Source organism: Opisthocomus hoazin, chromosome 1 (assembly GCF_030867145.1).
Source record: "Opisthocomus hoazin isolate bOpiHoa1 chromosome 1, bOpiHoa1.hap1, whole genome shotgun sequence".
Taxonomy (NCBI): Eukaryota; Metazoa; Chordata; class Aves; order Opisthocomiformes; family Opisthocomidae; genus Opisthocomus; species Opisthocomus hoazin.
Genome location: NC_134414.1, coordinates 48,780,359 through 48,796,063, shown reverse-complemented (window position 1 = coordinate 48,796,063; position 15,705 = coordinate 48,780,359). Strand labels below are relative to the sequence as shown.

The 15,705-nt window shown below is 51.8% G+C and overlaps 1 protein-coding gene across 6 annotated transcripts in view; it reads left to right on the top strand.

Moving 5' to 3' along the window:
• The first annotated feature begins 9,429 nt into the window (after positions 1–9,429).
• DACH1 (dachshund family transcription factor 1) overlaps positions 9,430–15,705 on the top strand; it is a 370,281-nt gene continuing 364,005 nt past the window's right edge. For all 6 annotated transcript variants that reach the window (XM_075422872.1, XM_009937957.2, XM_075422865.1 and 3 more), the window contains exon 1: positions 9,430–10,602. In XM_075422872.1, coding sequence (XP_075278987.1) covers positions 9,890–10,602 — 713 coding nt within the window. In that variant the 5' untranslated portion in view covers positions 9,430–9,889. The remainder of the gene's footprint in view (positions 10,603–15,705) is intronic.

Below are 15,705 nucleotides of genomic sequence, written 5' to 3'. Positions count from 1 at the left end.
CATGTCAACAACAGCTTATGTACTAAGGGATTTAGGCACTTCTTAAGTTATGAGACAATTGGTAGTACGAGTGTGGCACCTGAATTTTTTTGTGGATCTTTGTTGCCCTGTCCCTCCTCACGTGTGAAGATGGAATAATCCTTAACTGCCTGAGAGTGATCGTCAGATTGAAGGGTGTAATTAAGCAAAAGCAAGAAAATTAGAACTCTTTCTAACCAGCTAGATGAAAGCAACTTAAATGGTGGTAGTTCGTTTTTCTTGTGGTGAAATTTGTATTTTAACTTCATACTCACATGGTTAGGAGAGCAAGCTTTAATAAAATCAACTTGCTAGTGTATACTTTTGACTCAAAACTATTTTGTATGGATAAAATCTTATTGCTATAATTCACCTCCTTCTATATTTTTACTATTTTCTTAAATTCATTACTTGTTCAAATGTATTCACTGCTTTTCCCCCAGAATACCCTTTGCTATAAGAATCAGACGTCGTTTTCTTTTTTTATTCTGTTTGGTAGTTCTGTAACTCAGCTTCTTGCTTTTCAGCGTTAAGTACCTACTTATAGATCTACAGTTGTGCCTAAAGCTAAGAATGTATTGAGGATTTGCTGTCTTCATAAGCCTGTTCTTATAGGATAAGTATTCCAAGAATTTACTTTGTATAAGCACTCAAATACATAAGCTTAAAGTTCAGTATTCATACTAATAAAATTCAATTGCATGTAAATCACTGAGTACTGAAGAGGAACACATGACAGTGAAATTATATTATTTATAAATTCATACAAATAGTGATAATAAAAGTCTTTTGCCGTTATCCATAAAAATCACCAGTGTGTGTTTTAAGGGAACTTATTTTGGCCATAGTATCTCTATTCTACCTATCATAAAGATAAGGGAACTTTTTTTTCATGACTTATATCTATGCCAAGTATTACCCTGTTTTAAAATAAGTGTCTTTTTAGGAAATGTGAAAACAGAGAAAATTAGGCCCTCCTGAAAATTGTTTTCAACTACTTTGGTATTCGGTGCCTTCCATATTTATGGTTTCATGTGACAATTTTTAGGCACAGAGAGCTGTCTGAGCATATATTTTGGTGTTTAATACTAATGCAGAAATGCATAGCAACAACAAAGCAAAAGATGTGACCATCAAGTAAAGAGGTAGAGAAGACACACATGTTAATCCCGGCCCACCTTTTGTTATCCACCAGATGATTTTGGACATCCAGCCCAAGCTATTCTAGAACATATTTGGAGTTTTCCTTCCTGGCGAAACAAGCTCTTAGTATCTCAAGAAGTTTATACAATGTCAGTCAACGGCTTACTGAAAGCTTTCAAGGTGGAGTTAGAAGATGACAGGACTAGCCCATTGCCACCTACTTGTGACCCAGTGTGTGTGACAGAATTCAAAGCTGCCTCTTGACAGCTTCAGGAATCCCGCATGGGAAACCGTATTAATGCTGGACAGCATTGTAAGTGCTTGGATATGGCTGGGAACATTATGCCATATCCCAGTGCACAACAAACAATAAGCAAATACTGGAGACATTCAGTGCCACTGTGAAAGTGTGTCTTGAGCTTATCTATTTGGTATCTTCCACCCAGACAAGAGGTCTGTGTGTCACCTTCCTCGCAAAGCCTGTCCTCGTCTCCAAAGCAAGGAGGACAGTTTCTAAGATAATCTAAAGGCTGCCCATTAACAACCTCTGAACATGATGTGTAGGGAAAAAAGAAAGAAAGAAAGAAGGAAACCCCAATATCTCCCTCCAAAACCACACAACCCAAACACCTGTGCAAAGAAAGGGGCCTGATGGAAATATCCATATTGTTGCATGTCAGGTGGGTATCCAAAACTCGGAAACGTGTCTGGCCTTGTTTGTGTTTCCCATCAGGACCGTGCAGCCAGGCAGCCCCTCCAACCCCTTTCACAAGGACAGCATCAGGGCGCTGGCTGCGAAACCCTCTCTCCACTCACGCACCCCCAAACAGAGGGGGGGTTAGTCAGATGAGAAGAAGCGGGGGAAAGGCAACTTTCCCATTCCTGCTTTTTCTAAGCCTCCACTCAGGCAATGAAGAAACAACCCCCACCTGATGAGTTTAAGCCTATTTTTAGGCTTTTAGTCCATATCTCATCCCTTTGCGCTTCCCCCCACCCCAGTTCTGCCCGCGCTTCCCTCCTCCCGAAGGACCGCTCCCACAGGAACGGCCGGAGGGGTGCGGAGGGGTGCGGAGGCGAGCGGAGGGGAGCGGAGGGGAGCGCAGCCCGGCTCCCCAACCCACGGGCACTAGTGGGCGCTGCAATTTCTAGTAAAGTTTCTCCGAGCAACGACGTTCCACATTGCATCCAACCGGTCGGGGGGAGGGGGGGCAAAATTATTGCCTCGGCATAAAAGACTCCGTCTGTGTGTGCAGTCTACAGGCAGCTGTCACTTTGTCATTTATGGTACCTTTGCGTTACTGGAGCTGAGCTGGGAGAGGTCACCGGCCAAGCCAGCAGCGGGCGAGCAGGCAAACTGCTGCTTTCCTTTTTCTTCTTCTTTTTGAAGCGCAGGAGGTGGCAAAGCAGCACCCCGCGGCACAGCTCGGGGCTCAGAGATGAGGTGTCGCTCCCCTTAGGATGCACAAAACATCCCTGAAGTCCCCAAGAAACACAGCTGAGAGCTGTCCGAAGAGCCGTACGTGCCACATTAAACCCCGGCTTCTTTTGGCGGGGTTGGCAGCGTAACTCTGTTTTGTCTAGGCTGGGGTGGGTAAGGGGGAGGACACTCCAAAAAATCTTCTCCACTGACATGTTGCTCTCCTGTTATTTAACAAAGACGGGATCTCTTCGGTGCTATTACAAGAGGCAAGCAAAAAAAAAAAAAAAAACACAAACAACCCACCTCGGCACGTTACCCGAGCCTACTTAGCAACTTTCAGACTTTGTTCCTCTGTTTTGCTATCCAAATACAGTAGACGGAAACGGAAGATAAGGCTCCCATGCAAATGGAGATAACAGTCGCTCGCCCACTCTCCGCTTAGGATAGTGGAAAGCGCGCTGGTTTCCCCTAAAGCAGATTTATTTTACGCCACCCCCCCCGCCCCGGGGTAGCCTCCCGCGTGTAAAGCGGCAGCGCATTGTCCGCTGACAGCCGATGCTTATCGTGCCGGTGGGGGTATTGTGTTTCAGTTCGCGGCACTGGAAAACCTTGTAACTTTCTTTTGAAGTTAAACGGCTTCATTTTGTCTCCGTGTATGAATAACTCTGGGAAGAACCGTCGTGACCCGAAAGCCGACCCGTTCCCCTCTCGCGGTCGCGGCTTGGCACAAGGACAGCCCTCCTGGAGCGGCTCCCCAGCCACCCCAACTCGCACCGTCACCAAATTTTATTTTACCCTACCGAGGCATGCAAAACATCGAGCAAAAATAGAAGTTTAAGTAATTTGTTTGTATTCTTATCTGTAGGAGTTGGAAATTAACAGCCCCGCTAGTTTACTGTTAAGCCTGGAGAGCGAGAGATTGCTTTGCAAACATTACAGTTATTATGTCTGCAGTTGGTACTCTTTGTATAAATTATTGATCAGCCATCTTATTTTTCTTTCTGCTTAATGGATATTACAGCATAGCCGTTTACACGGTATAGTTAAGGTTGTGTCAGCACTTCCATTTATAACATCCCCCTCTTGCCGAGAGTTTATAACTCACTGTAAAATCCCGCTCCCGGCTGAAACTTTTCAAGCGAGGGCTCGGACTTTGAAAGGTGTCGCGGTCCTACGTCGTGTGTGTCGTGTGTGTCCCCCCCCCCAGTCAAAGAACAATTAAAAATGTTTGTCTGCTCTTTTGAAACATGGTAACAATAAAGGTAAACACCTCCCCCCCCCCCCCAATGTTTTTCATTCACTGAAGTGACGGGAGGAGGAGGGAGGCAAAGGCTGCGTCTCGCAGCCTGTCAGCTCACGTAGAAAAAAGCCCCCAGTGCGCATTCCTTTATCATTATTAAAAGACACAATTAGCGCCCGAGCGGCTGCCGAGCCGCCACCCCCCGCCTCGCCGGGCGCGGGGGCCCGATCCGGCGGCTGCCCCCCCCCCCCCCCCCCCCCGCCCCGGAGGGATGGGCGGGGGGACGGACGGACGGACCGACGGGCGGGGGATGCGATGCCGCCGTCCCCGTCCCCGGCAGAGACCGAGGGGCTCGTTGGGAAACCCGGGAATGTTTAAACACCGGGCCGGCTCTCCAGCGCCCGCACCTCGATTCGCCGGGCGGGGAGCGCGGGGACGGAGCGGCTGCGGGAACCGGCTCGGGGAGGGGGGGGGGGGGGGGGGGCACGGCGAAGGGCATCTCAGACCAGATCACCGCTTTGACACGGTTTAGCGGCGGGGGCTTTGCGCTTCGTCATCCTGGCTCTGAGCGACTTTTCCTACCTGTTGGTAGGCGAGTTGGCACGCTGGGCTGAGGACCTCTCGTGAGGGCCCGGGTGTAACTCGGGCAGCACAGAGGGCTCCCCGTCTGTTCCAGTCCCCGTTTAACCCACGCAGGGAAGCCGGTTCCCGCGTCCCGCTGGCCGCCGCAGCGTTCCCTCCGGGCTGTCAGTCAGTCCGTCCGTCAGTCCGTCCGCCCGTCAGCTGTCACCCGCGCCACTCGGCTCCGGGAGCTCCGTCAGAGAGCCCCAGCCCACCCGCAGGATTATTGCAGTTACCGACTTCGAAACGAAGTCCGAACAGCGACTCGAGGGGAGGAAAGGGGGGGGGGAAACCCCAAACACCCCAAACCAGAACAACCCCCGGCACATAAATAAGCAAGCCGCTTAATTGGCGTTCGGTATTTGCCATTAGCATACATGCTCTTGTGTACGTGGTCGGGGTGTGCGTGCGCGTCGGGCGCAGCGGAGGAGGGCGGGAAGGGACGGGAGGGGATGAGGAGGGATGGGAAGGTTCCCCGGCCGTCGGTGGTCGCGTCCCTTCCCCGGGCAGAGCACCGCTCGGCGCCGCCGGAGACCCCCCTCGTTCCTGGCGGGGACGCAGGGGCAGACCCCGCGGGACACCCTGCGGGGCCGAACCCCGCCCCGGCGCTGGGGGCGGTCAGCCCCCCGCCGCCCCCGGCCCGACCCGCGGCGGCAGAGCCGGGAGGGTCCCGCGGCGGTGCTGCGGTAAGCGGGCCCGGCAGGGCGGGGCGGGGCGAGCGGCCCAGCCCGGGCCCGTCCCTCGCCCGCCCCGCACACGGGGCCGCGCAGCCCCCGCTGCTGGCTCTGCGGCCGGGGGATGCCCCTGCAGCAGCCCGCCCAGGGGACAGCCCGCTCCCGGACTCTCGTTTTTGAAGACTCGCAGAAGTTATCTTTAACGGGTCCCGAAGTTTCCTCGCTTCCATTCTTCCACCTCTTTTTTTTCTGCTGTTTTTGTGAAGCAGGCGCCGTACGTAAATACGAACCGCAGGACGCAGAGGGTGGAAGCAATCCTGCCACGCACGCCGGACTTTTTCTGATCTATGGCGGACCGTTCGGAAGTGTACGCTAGCGTTAAAGCTGTTTGTGCCGGGTGTGCTAATGCGCTGTTTGATTGAGGGAATTAGCAGTCATAACAATCTGGCAGCCCGGCCATAGAAGTGCGCTCACATTGATTTGTGTTATGGCTGGACTGGAAAATCCAGTGTTGGTTGTTTTTTTTTTGCCCTGGGGCATTGTTTGTACCAAACTCCACTTTTCATTTAATTTTCCAATAGATTTTTGAGAGACCAAAAGGTTTGTGATCAACGTTTGTTGCACTTTATTATTATTCAGTTATTAAAAATATCCTACGAGTAATTTCAGGTTCCCCAAAACCTTGCTTTCAATTAGAGTAAACATAATTAGCGTGACGTCGTGCTTGGAATAGTAAATCTTCCTTTGTATCTATTAAGCATGTTATCTACTTGTCCTGTCACTGAAAGGAATCCGGTTTGTATTTGTGTTGGACAAGGTCTGTGCTAATTTGACTATAATGCAACAATTAGAAAAACAGCACTGCAGTATCCAGTTTCTTCTTACCGGTACAACACTTTACACCTATCTCAACTCTATTCATCCTCTTTTCAACGTTTAGTAAATACCTTGGTGGAAGGGAGAGAAGAAAAAAAAAAAAGAAAAAGAAAGGATCCCAATTCACAGACTTACATTTCTACGAGTCTGTTTTCCTGAGCGACGCAGGGGGTATTCAGTATGAGGTCCCTCCCTCTTTCTCAGTCAGTCTTCCCTCTAAATAACAGATAGCTCCTGCAAGTAGGATTGCTGCTTGAGACCCTGGAGATTAAAAGCAAAGCAGAACTTACCTTCGCTTCGCAGTACTTGCTCCTTTCTTAGGAATCTTCTGCTCACCAGTCGTTTGCCAGAATTATAATGCAGCATGATTAAACCTAAAACACTACTCTATTGATCACACAGAAAGCCTTGTGAAATCATTTAGCTTCCTCTATTCAGAAACCGGTGAACAAAATAGGTCACTAGAAAAGGATAAGACAAAACACAAGACAGAAAGGTATTTCTCGGGAAAATATATTCAAAATAAATGCAGAAAAAAAAACTGTGGATGAACTTAACACGGTAACACACTATTCATCCTTACCAGGTGCCTATCTTCCGTATGCTTCCCCTCCCCCCGGGTCCATTCCTTCACACACGTTCAGAAGATAAAGACTTTTTTTTTTTTTTTTCTGAATGAATTTAAATATTTAATTATCAATAATAACTGAAGAAAGGGGAGGGAGCTGATGTACTAACCTATCTCCTGTCAGTCAGGTATTCAGATTCCTTAAAATGCAACAGCTACAACGCATTTTCTAATTGCATTTTACCCTTTACAGCTGCCCTCAAAATTGTAATTTAATAAAACACTGAACTCCATATCACTCTTATTTTTAGAGCAATAAATTACAATCACTGTCAATACAACTTACTGCTTTAACATACATTTTCATACACCAAAATACTCAAAAAGAAAAAAAAAAGAGACAGAGAAACAGAGAGAATACCTGCCTTGAACAGTTACACGAGCAGAACAGAAACCCTGCTTCAAACAATATTCCAGGAAAGAAATTAAAGACTTCTTAATTAGTGCAGCAATTAAGCTTTCTTGGTCGCATTTTAATCAGCCTAGGCCCTATCAAAGGACAAACAGAACGATTTGCAGGTCTTTGAATTTTAAACAGTCTTATTGATTTCAGCACCATAAGTCTTCACTTGACACAGGGAGAATTCTCAAATATCAGTTACAGTAATTTGAGTTTTGCTGATACCAACTCGGGGAGGAAAAAAGAAAACACCCAACCATACCACGAGGTGAAAGGGTCAGCGAGTAGGAGAAATGCAATCTAAAAAAGTTTACAAAGAGCAACCTCAGGATTTGTTGGTGTGTTTATGTGCGAGTACACCTGTGAGCTGAAATAAATCCAGTCCCTGGCCATAACCGTCAGAAACACTTACCAAGCCAGAAGCTTTGGGGAGTCTTGAACCTTTCCAGAAAATTCTTTCTTTCTAGGTTTCTAATCCCACTGTCGCGTTGAAATGATCAAGGTTAACCCAAACCTGTGGTAATAAACCCTTTCAAACTACATTTTCGTTCTGTGGTTTTGAGCCAGAAGGGCTATACATCCATGAGGGCACAGAGCAAGAAGTAGAGCAGCAGGCATGGTGAGCATCACGCTGCAGGGAAGGCAGAGAACAAATGAAATGGTAGGTTTCCTAATTCAGAGTTCACGCCTATCTCCAAGCGGCAATATCACGTGCGTGTGGCTCTGTCCTCATCTTCTCGAAGATCCGTTCTACATCCTCACAACGTGTAAGAGACTGTGAGACACAAAAGGATACCTGAAGCAAAGAAAACATGGACAGAGCTGGTATTCTACAACTGAAAAAAAGAAAGACGCAGCGTTTTTCAACATATTCCAAGTTTTACCCAACAGCAGATGCCGCCACTGGAACTCAAGTTGTACAAGCCTCTCCAAAGACACGTGCTGAAGAACACCTGAAAACGGCCTGAAGAAGTGTTCTGCACAACAACGGGTACGCAAGACTTCAGAAAGCCGCTTTTGTCTTTTCTTGGGTTTATTTGCCTGTTTTAAAGATTTTTCATGCGAGACAGCTAAAATCTCACTAGGAAAAGACATCTTTACTGGTATTAGGACAAAAATTCCCGTAGGTTGAACTTAAAGTACAATAAGCAAGTGGATCATCTGAGAATAGTTCATATCTGATAATGTGGAAATTCCCCTGTGCTGAATTACTACAGCTGAGATTACCCAGTCTGTAGATGTGTCATCCCATGAGTCATATCTCACATAATAGTATACATTAAAACAAAAAACAAACCAGCTATGGGCACATACATGCATCGTAATTAATTACAGAGTGTGTATTTTTAAAAATGGAAGAATAACGCACGCACCCAACCCTGTTTTAGCAGACACCCTCCCTTCCCCTACACGTACGAATGGCTGTGTCTTCACCCCTTTAAAAAAAACCAAGCGCCCTCGAGGGAAGCAGAGCGCAGCCCCAAGCGCTCCCGACCGACCCGCACGCCCCCGCGCACGCCAGCCGCCAAACACGCGCTTAAAACTCCGTCCTCGACTTCGGCGGGTGAGGCGGGTAGCGCGCGACGCGCGGCGCCCGCCCGCGCCAGGCGAGGCGCGTCCCGTCCCGCCGGCGGCGCCACAGCGCATGCGCGGGCAAGCGCAGCAGCTGAGTTTTCCGCGCTGGCTGGCGGCCGCCGCGCCGCTGCGCGGTTTCTGCGCGGCGCCGGCACCTGTTGCGCGGCGGTGCCTGCGCGGGCCGGGTGCCTTCCCCTCCCCTAAGTTACTTCGGTGCCGCCGCAGCCCCCTCGGCGCGGTTTTACTCGACGGCGTGAGCCGCCGCGCCCCGTCCGCGTTCCCCTGCGGGCGCAGCCGCCGCCCGCGCAACAAAGCGGGCCTGGGCGCTGGCGCCGGGACCCTCGGCAGCAGCTCCCCACCCCGCCGCGGGGGAGCGTTTGACGGGTCCCGGTAGAACAACGGCGACGAGAGCGACGGAACCCGTTTGCGGAGGTTCCTGCTTTTGTCCGCCGGTGCCACCGCCCCCAGCCCCGGCGAGGTGTGCGGCCAGCCCCGCTCCCGCCCGGCTTCGGGGAGCTGGGGGGGGGGGGGGCAACGCCGGAGCCGCTTTCGCGTCTCTCCACCGCCAAACTGCGCTGACAAGCGGCTGCTGGAAAGGGCTGGGAAAATTACATCTCGTCTCTGGTGGGGCTGAAATATGAAACATGTAATCTAACGGTTCCGGGGGGGGGGGAGGGGGAGGGGGGCAGAGGGACTTCTCTCCCTCCGTCTCCCCTGCTCCGGGCTCCTGGTTGGATAATTTGGGTTAATACTAGAGAGTGAGCCTTTTGCTGCTTCAAAGGGTATTTCAAGTTGCCGGAGCTCCTCCCCTCCGCACCGTGTGACAACAACAACCCGTCCAGCGAGCGAGCGAGCGGCAGCCAGCACTTCCCAGCTCATTTTCTCTCTGTCATTCCCCTCTCAATCTTTGATCAATGTACTTGCCAGAGAGAACCGAAGTCCTTCAAACCTCCTCCTCTTCACCTTCATCTTTAGCGTGGTGCTAGAGCAAAGGACCGCAAAAAGAAACTGCCCTCCCCCCTCCCCTCGGCCCCAGCCCCGCCGCCCGGAGCGGACTTCTCCTCCTCCTCCTCCTCCTCCGTCCCCACTTGCGGGACACTTTGTGCGTTTCTCTCTCTCTCACTCTGCCCCCTGCTCTCTCGCTCGCCGCAGCACCTGATCCGGGGTTATCCCCCCCTTCTTCTCCCCCCCCCCCCTTTTTTTTTTATTTTTTTTTTTTTTTACATTTTCCCCTGCGTGTGTGTGTGGGAACTTTCCCCCCCCTCCCCCTGCCCCCTCCGCCGTATATGTGACCATGGCCGTACCGGCTGCTTTGATCCCTCCGACCCAGCTGGTCCCCCCTCAGCCTCCGGTCTCAACTTCTGCCGCCTGCACCACCACCACCACCACCTCCTCCTCGTCGGCCACCTCCTCTCCGTCTCCGTCCATCGCTCCCCCGCCGGCCGCTTCGGGGACAAACCTATTCCGGACGGAGCCCATCGCAGCGGCGGCGGCGGCGGCGGCGGCGGCGGCCACAGTCACCTCCACCACCAGCGGCGGCGGCGGTAACGGCAGCGGCGGCGGCGGCAGCGGCGGCGGCAGCCCCAGCCTGGGCACCGGCGGCGGCACCGGCGGCACCTCCACTCCCACCGCCAGCGCGGCCGGCGCGGCCGGCAGCCTGCCCGGCAAGCCCGTCTACTCGACCCCGTCCCCGGTGGAGAACACCCCCCAGAATAACGAGTGCAAGATGGTGGATCTGAGGGGGGCCAAGGTGGCCTCCTTCACCGTGGAGGGCTGCGAGCTCATCTGCCTGCCCCAGGCTTTCGACCTCTTCCTGAAGCACTTGGTGGGGGGCTTGCACACGGTCTACACCAAGCTGAAGCGGCTGGAGATCACGCCCGTGGTCTGCAACGTGGAGCAGGTCCGCATCCTGAGGGGGCTGGGGGCCATCCAGCCCGGGGTCAACCGCTGCAAGCTCATCTCCAGGAAGGATTTCGAGACCCTCTACAACGACTGCACCAACGCCAGGTAACCGCCGCGAGGCACAGGCGCGCCCCCCGGTCCCCGTCCCCCCCCCCGTCCCACCCCCGCCCGGTGCGGCGCGGTGCGGGGCGGCCCGGGCGGGCGCTTCGCCGCTTCCCGCGGCCACCGCGCGGGCCCGGGGGACGGGGGGGCGGCCCGCTCCCTCTCCGCGCTTCTCGGTGGGACGGGGGGAGGGGGGGGAGAAGGAGGGGTGTTCCTGCCCCCCCCCCCCGCCTGCCGTGCGACTGTCGCCCTGTCGTGGCGCGTCCCCCTCCCCGGCCGGGGGGGGTTGGCGGGGGTTGAGGGGCGGCGGGGCCCAAAAAGTGCTTCCTGACCGCCCTCCTCCTCAAGTTTGTCCCCGGGTGTGCCTTCAAGGCGGGCAGCCCCGGGTGCGGGGCAGCGGGCGGGGGGGGGCACGCAGGGGTGCACCGAGGCCGGGGGGCCGCGCCGGCGGGCCGGGCGCGGAGCTGCCGCCCGGGCGGAGGGGCGGGCGGGGGCCGGGCGGCCGCCAGCTGCTGTCACGTCCCCGAAGGAAGGGGCACGTGCGCTTTTTGTATGGGTCCGCGAGGCAGTCGCCACATGGCGGGGGGGGGAGGGGGGCGGGAAGACGGCGAGGAGGAGGAGGAGGTGGCGGCTGGTTTGCTTTGGGGTGGCGGGGAGAGGTGCCAGGCCGCCGGGCCGGCCTGCCCCCCCCCCCGCCCCCCCGGGGCTGCGTCGGTCCCCGAGGAGCAGGTGCGAGCAGCTCCGGTCCCCCGCCAGCCGGGGAGGGGGGCTCGGCCTCGCCGGAGAACGGCGGGGATGGCGGCGGGGGCGGGAGGGCAGCGCTCCGCGTACCGCCGCGCCCCCCGGGCCGCTCACCCCGCGGGCCGAGGAGAGACGAAGCCCCAGACTTGGCGAGGGGTGCTCCGGGGAGGGGGGGGGGGTGGGCAGAGCTGGCAAAAGAGGAAATTCCTGCTCCAAGAGCAGCCCGCTTCGCAGCCGCGGGCGGAGGCGCGGGGCCGGGTTCTCCCCGTCTGTGGGTTACCGGGCTCAGTCTGCTCGGTGCGGGGGGGGAGGGTCGCGTAACTGCCGTGACCCCGAGATCAGAACGCTCGGAAGCGCCTCGGTTCCCGGGGGGCTCCCCCGGCCTCGGGGGGGGGGGAGCTCCGGTTGTTCCCCCCGAGCGGAGGCTCGCAGGCAAAGTCCTGACGCTGCTTTCAGTGTCAGCAAACAAACAGCCCGGGCTCGTTTCGCTTTCCCATTGTCAGACTCCGAGCGGCAGCGGCGGCAGCAGCCAACACGTGGGGAATTAAATTAACCCCGTGCGGTGCCGCGCTCCTTCCCCTCCCCGGGGTGTGTGTGTGTGTGTGTGTGTGGGGGGGCGCCGTCCCCTCCTCCTCCCCCCCCCCGGCCCGAGTTAGCCGAGGGTCGCTGGGACTGCTGAGCACGGCGAAGCAGGGCACTGGCTCTGCGGTGGCTGGATGGGGTGTCGGGGTTCCTGAGTGTTCAGGGCAGCGGGACAAAACAGCCTGGAATAACTTCCAGGCGCTGACATAACTGTAGCTGCTGGGGTAGCTCCGCTGTTGTTTCGTGTGGAATCAACATGAATATTAATAGCTGCTCTTAGACTTTTTGTGTGTGTGTGTGTGTGTGTGTGACATGTAACTTGTAACAACTCTGGGATTCGGTCCTGAAAATAAACTGATGGAAGTTTTATTCTCCTACGGTCGTACTGTGTGAATTGTAATTTGAACACGTGAAATTGAAAAAATAGAGAAACTTTTTTTTTTGGGGGGGGGGGGGGGGAGTACGGCGACACCGATCCCTGGACTTGGCAGGGCCGTTAAAGGGTTTGGCAGCCTGGTTGTGGCGTGGGTTGATTATGTCAACAGCGTGGAATCGGCCGCGTTTCAGCTGTTCCTGAGGTCTGCTGCATTGCCATCCAGCGTAGTAGAAATTACAGCAGTGGGTTCAGAAGTGGATAGGATTTGACCCTTCGAAAGCGTAATTGTAGTAGACCTATTTATACATCCATTAAGCAAATAACTTAATGGAAAGGATATACAATAGGTATGCAAAATGTATTATTACGGTGTAGACGCATAAAGCAAAGTGGGTCAGTGAGTTCTGGTCAAAACGGATGATCTCATCAGAAGATAAAACTGTATTTACTTTCTGTGTTTCCCCTCCAACACATGTCGTTCTGATTCTTCTTTCCTTAGAAATTAATTCTTTTTAATTATTTCTGACGTTACAGTAATTGCGCAGGGTATTTTGATCTGCTGGGTTTAGTGATTTAAGCGACCTTTCCAGACTCTCAGTTACTGCGTACTTCAGCTGGGTGATGTCTTTTTGTAGCCTGGGTTGACACTGAACTGTCGAGATGGAAGCTGCAAGAGCCAACTCTGTCCTAGCGGCTAAATTCTTATACTCATCAGATTCAAAAATTTCGAACCAGCATCTTATCACTGTTATATTCGTCTCATAATCAGCTGATGCACTCGAATACGCTAATCCCTTTTTGGAAAGCTTCATCAAGGTTAATACGTTATTTAATCAAAAAAAGGCATCCAGATAAAGCCATTACTTCGTTGTTCTTTAAATGGATTGAATCCTTAGTTGCCAGTTGCTGTGGAAATAATTTATAATAACTTATTCCGAGATGGAAAAGTTTTAGACGTGTTTCGCCAAAATGATACATTTTAACTGTGATATTGCTATTTAAAAAAATCAATAAAACAAAAATCAATAAAACACCAAGGGATTTTCTATTGAATGCTTAATGTGGAGGTCTGTAAAGTGAATTGGTTTCTGTGTTTATTTGTGATACTACTAATAATAACATGGTACTAAAGGACCTTTTTCTAAATTAGGCTTCTGTATCAGTTCGCTGGAAAAAGAAGCTTCCGTTATGGAAGATGACTTTTCTTTTCTGGTCATACTGACCTTTGCTTTTATTTTCCTCATAAAAAGCACTGGTCGCCAAAGAGAAATCCAGGAAATAGCAAAGTGTGCATTTAGCTTACATTCCGATTAAACGGTTTGACATTAATGGGATGCTAGAAGGCCATATGCCAAACAAATAGGGGAAGGATAAAGGCAAAACGTGGAAAGTATTTAAAGCCACTGGATGCCAATTGAGTCAGGTTTCGCGAATGTGTGCGTGAAAGAGAGTAGCGAACTGTGCGCTGGATGTCACCTGCCCAGGATTAATGGCCTGGAAGCCATTGATCCCAGATTGTTTCTGGTCTCTTGTGTTTTGAGCACTCGTCGTGGAATTTTACCATGCTGGGTCCCTTCGTGGAGTTTTCCCATAGACCTAGGCTGACTTTGGACCGTGCCCACCCGAGTAAAGACTAAAAGCGTGTTCCTTCTTCTGACCTCCCTCATGTGGCCAGGATATGTTAATCTTTTCTGACATCTGAAGATGATTTTGAATGAGTTCATTGACATTTTGTACTTAAAGCGGGGAATTATTTGCACCGTTTGGAAGCTATTTACAAATTTTGGAGAACAACCTAATTGATTTTTGAGTAAAAAGGGGAAAGATGCCGAACATGAAACAACTCCCTTCAAAGCCTGCCTTACATGACAGTTATTCAGTCCCTCTTTGCTAGCTTCTGCTCCTCTCAAATGAGGTGGACCTAGCATGTGCTTGTTTACTGAATACTGCACGCTTGCTTAGTTTTTTTTTGTTTGTGTTAATTAAAGGAGTATCTCACTCAAATAGCTTAGTACAGATCATAGATATGTGAAATGAACGGGTCAGCAAGTGCAGCAGGAAGGAATGTCAAATATGTAGTATCTGTGGTTTATATTGATGACCTTCCTTCTTGCCACAGATTACTAAAATATAATCAGCAGAAATATGGTAGGTTTTACAAGCAAAGACGACTTCTGGAAGGCCAGAGGATAAATTGTAGTAACTATAAAGAAGGAGTAAAAGGCTTGGAGGTGGCTTCCTCAGACTGAAAAAAACCTAACAGACTTCAGCCGCTCGCAGTAACAGAACTTTAATATCCATCTCACGGCATTTATTTTATTGGTAAATATTATAAAATAGTAGCTCTTTGCACCATACTTATTACAACAGAACAGACTGTTTATCCCTTTGATCTGGTACTTGGTCCCTGGCAGCAGCCCAGTACCTGGTAGTCGAAGAAGGGAACGCTTCTCCCCGGCCAGCGTTGGTCGCCCGTCGTGCCCTTGCTGTTCCTGTGCAGGGATGCGAGGGGCTGCTCGTGGTGGACAGAGGGACGTTTCTTCCTGATTGCTTCATGTGGTTTTCCTGAAGTATTCAACCTGATTAACCCCTCCTTTATCTTATAGCTATGCATATTGGTAAAGTTTTTGTTTTGGTTTTTTTTCTTTTTTTTAGGAATCTTTTTACTGGTAGCTGTAGTTTGTATAAAAATGCACAGTTTTGTTGTCTGTTTTGCATCAACTTTTACTTGCGAGAACGGGCTGCGTGGAAGTGCAGTGAATGGCTTTGTCATTTCCGCAAACCACTGCTGTCCCTGTTCGGATGCTGAGTTCGGTTTTAGGCCTCTGCTCCTTTTGGGGATGCCCGGCGCTGCTGGTCCCGCCGGGGGTGCTGGAGGCAGCCCCCCCTGGGCCGGCGCTCGGGGGGCCGCTGCTCCCATGCGCCCGTTCGACGCCTCCGCGACGCCAGCCGACACGCGCTTCAGCTCATCTTACTTACTGCTTGCCTGCCTCAGATCTTCTCACCTGGAGTCCGTTCTGAATGTTTGTTGGAAATGATAGTTTTGTTTGATTGCCATTTAGTATTTCTTCTCTTTTCTCCTGTTACTAGATCGTTCCAGCCGGCTGTTTTTGCCTATCACTGCGATCCATCATCTAAAGTGAATTGCGTATGAAGCAGAGAATTGTCATACGCTGGACAGAATTTTAATATTTTCCTTTCAAACTATATCGTAGATCTATTAAATTATTTCTGCAATCTCTGCTGGTCTGGTACAGGTAAACCTCTCTCAGCGTTGCCCGCATTGCCTCTTCGTGGAAGAGCTTTACAAGTTCAGCTGTAAAAATTCATTTCTGGCTGCCAGATAGCAGAGGGAGCAGCCAGAAACTACCGAGTTTTATCAAAATGGTATGAGCCGGTGAACCGAG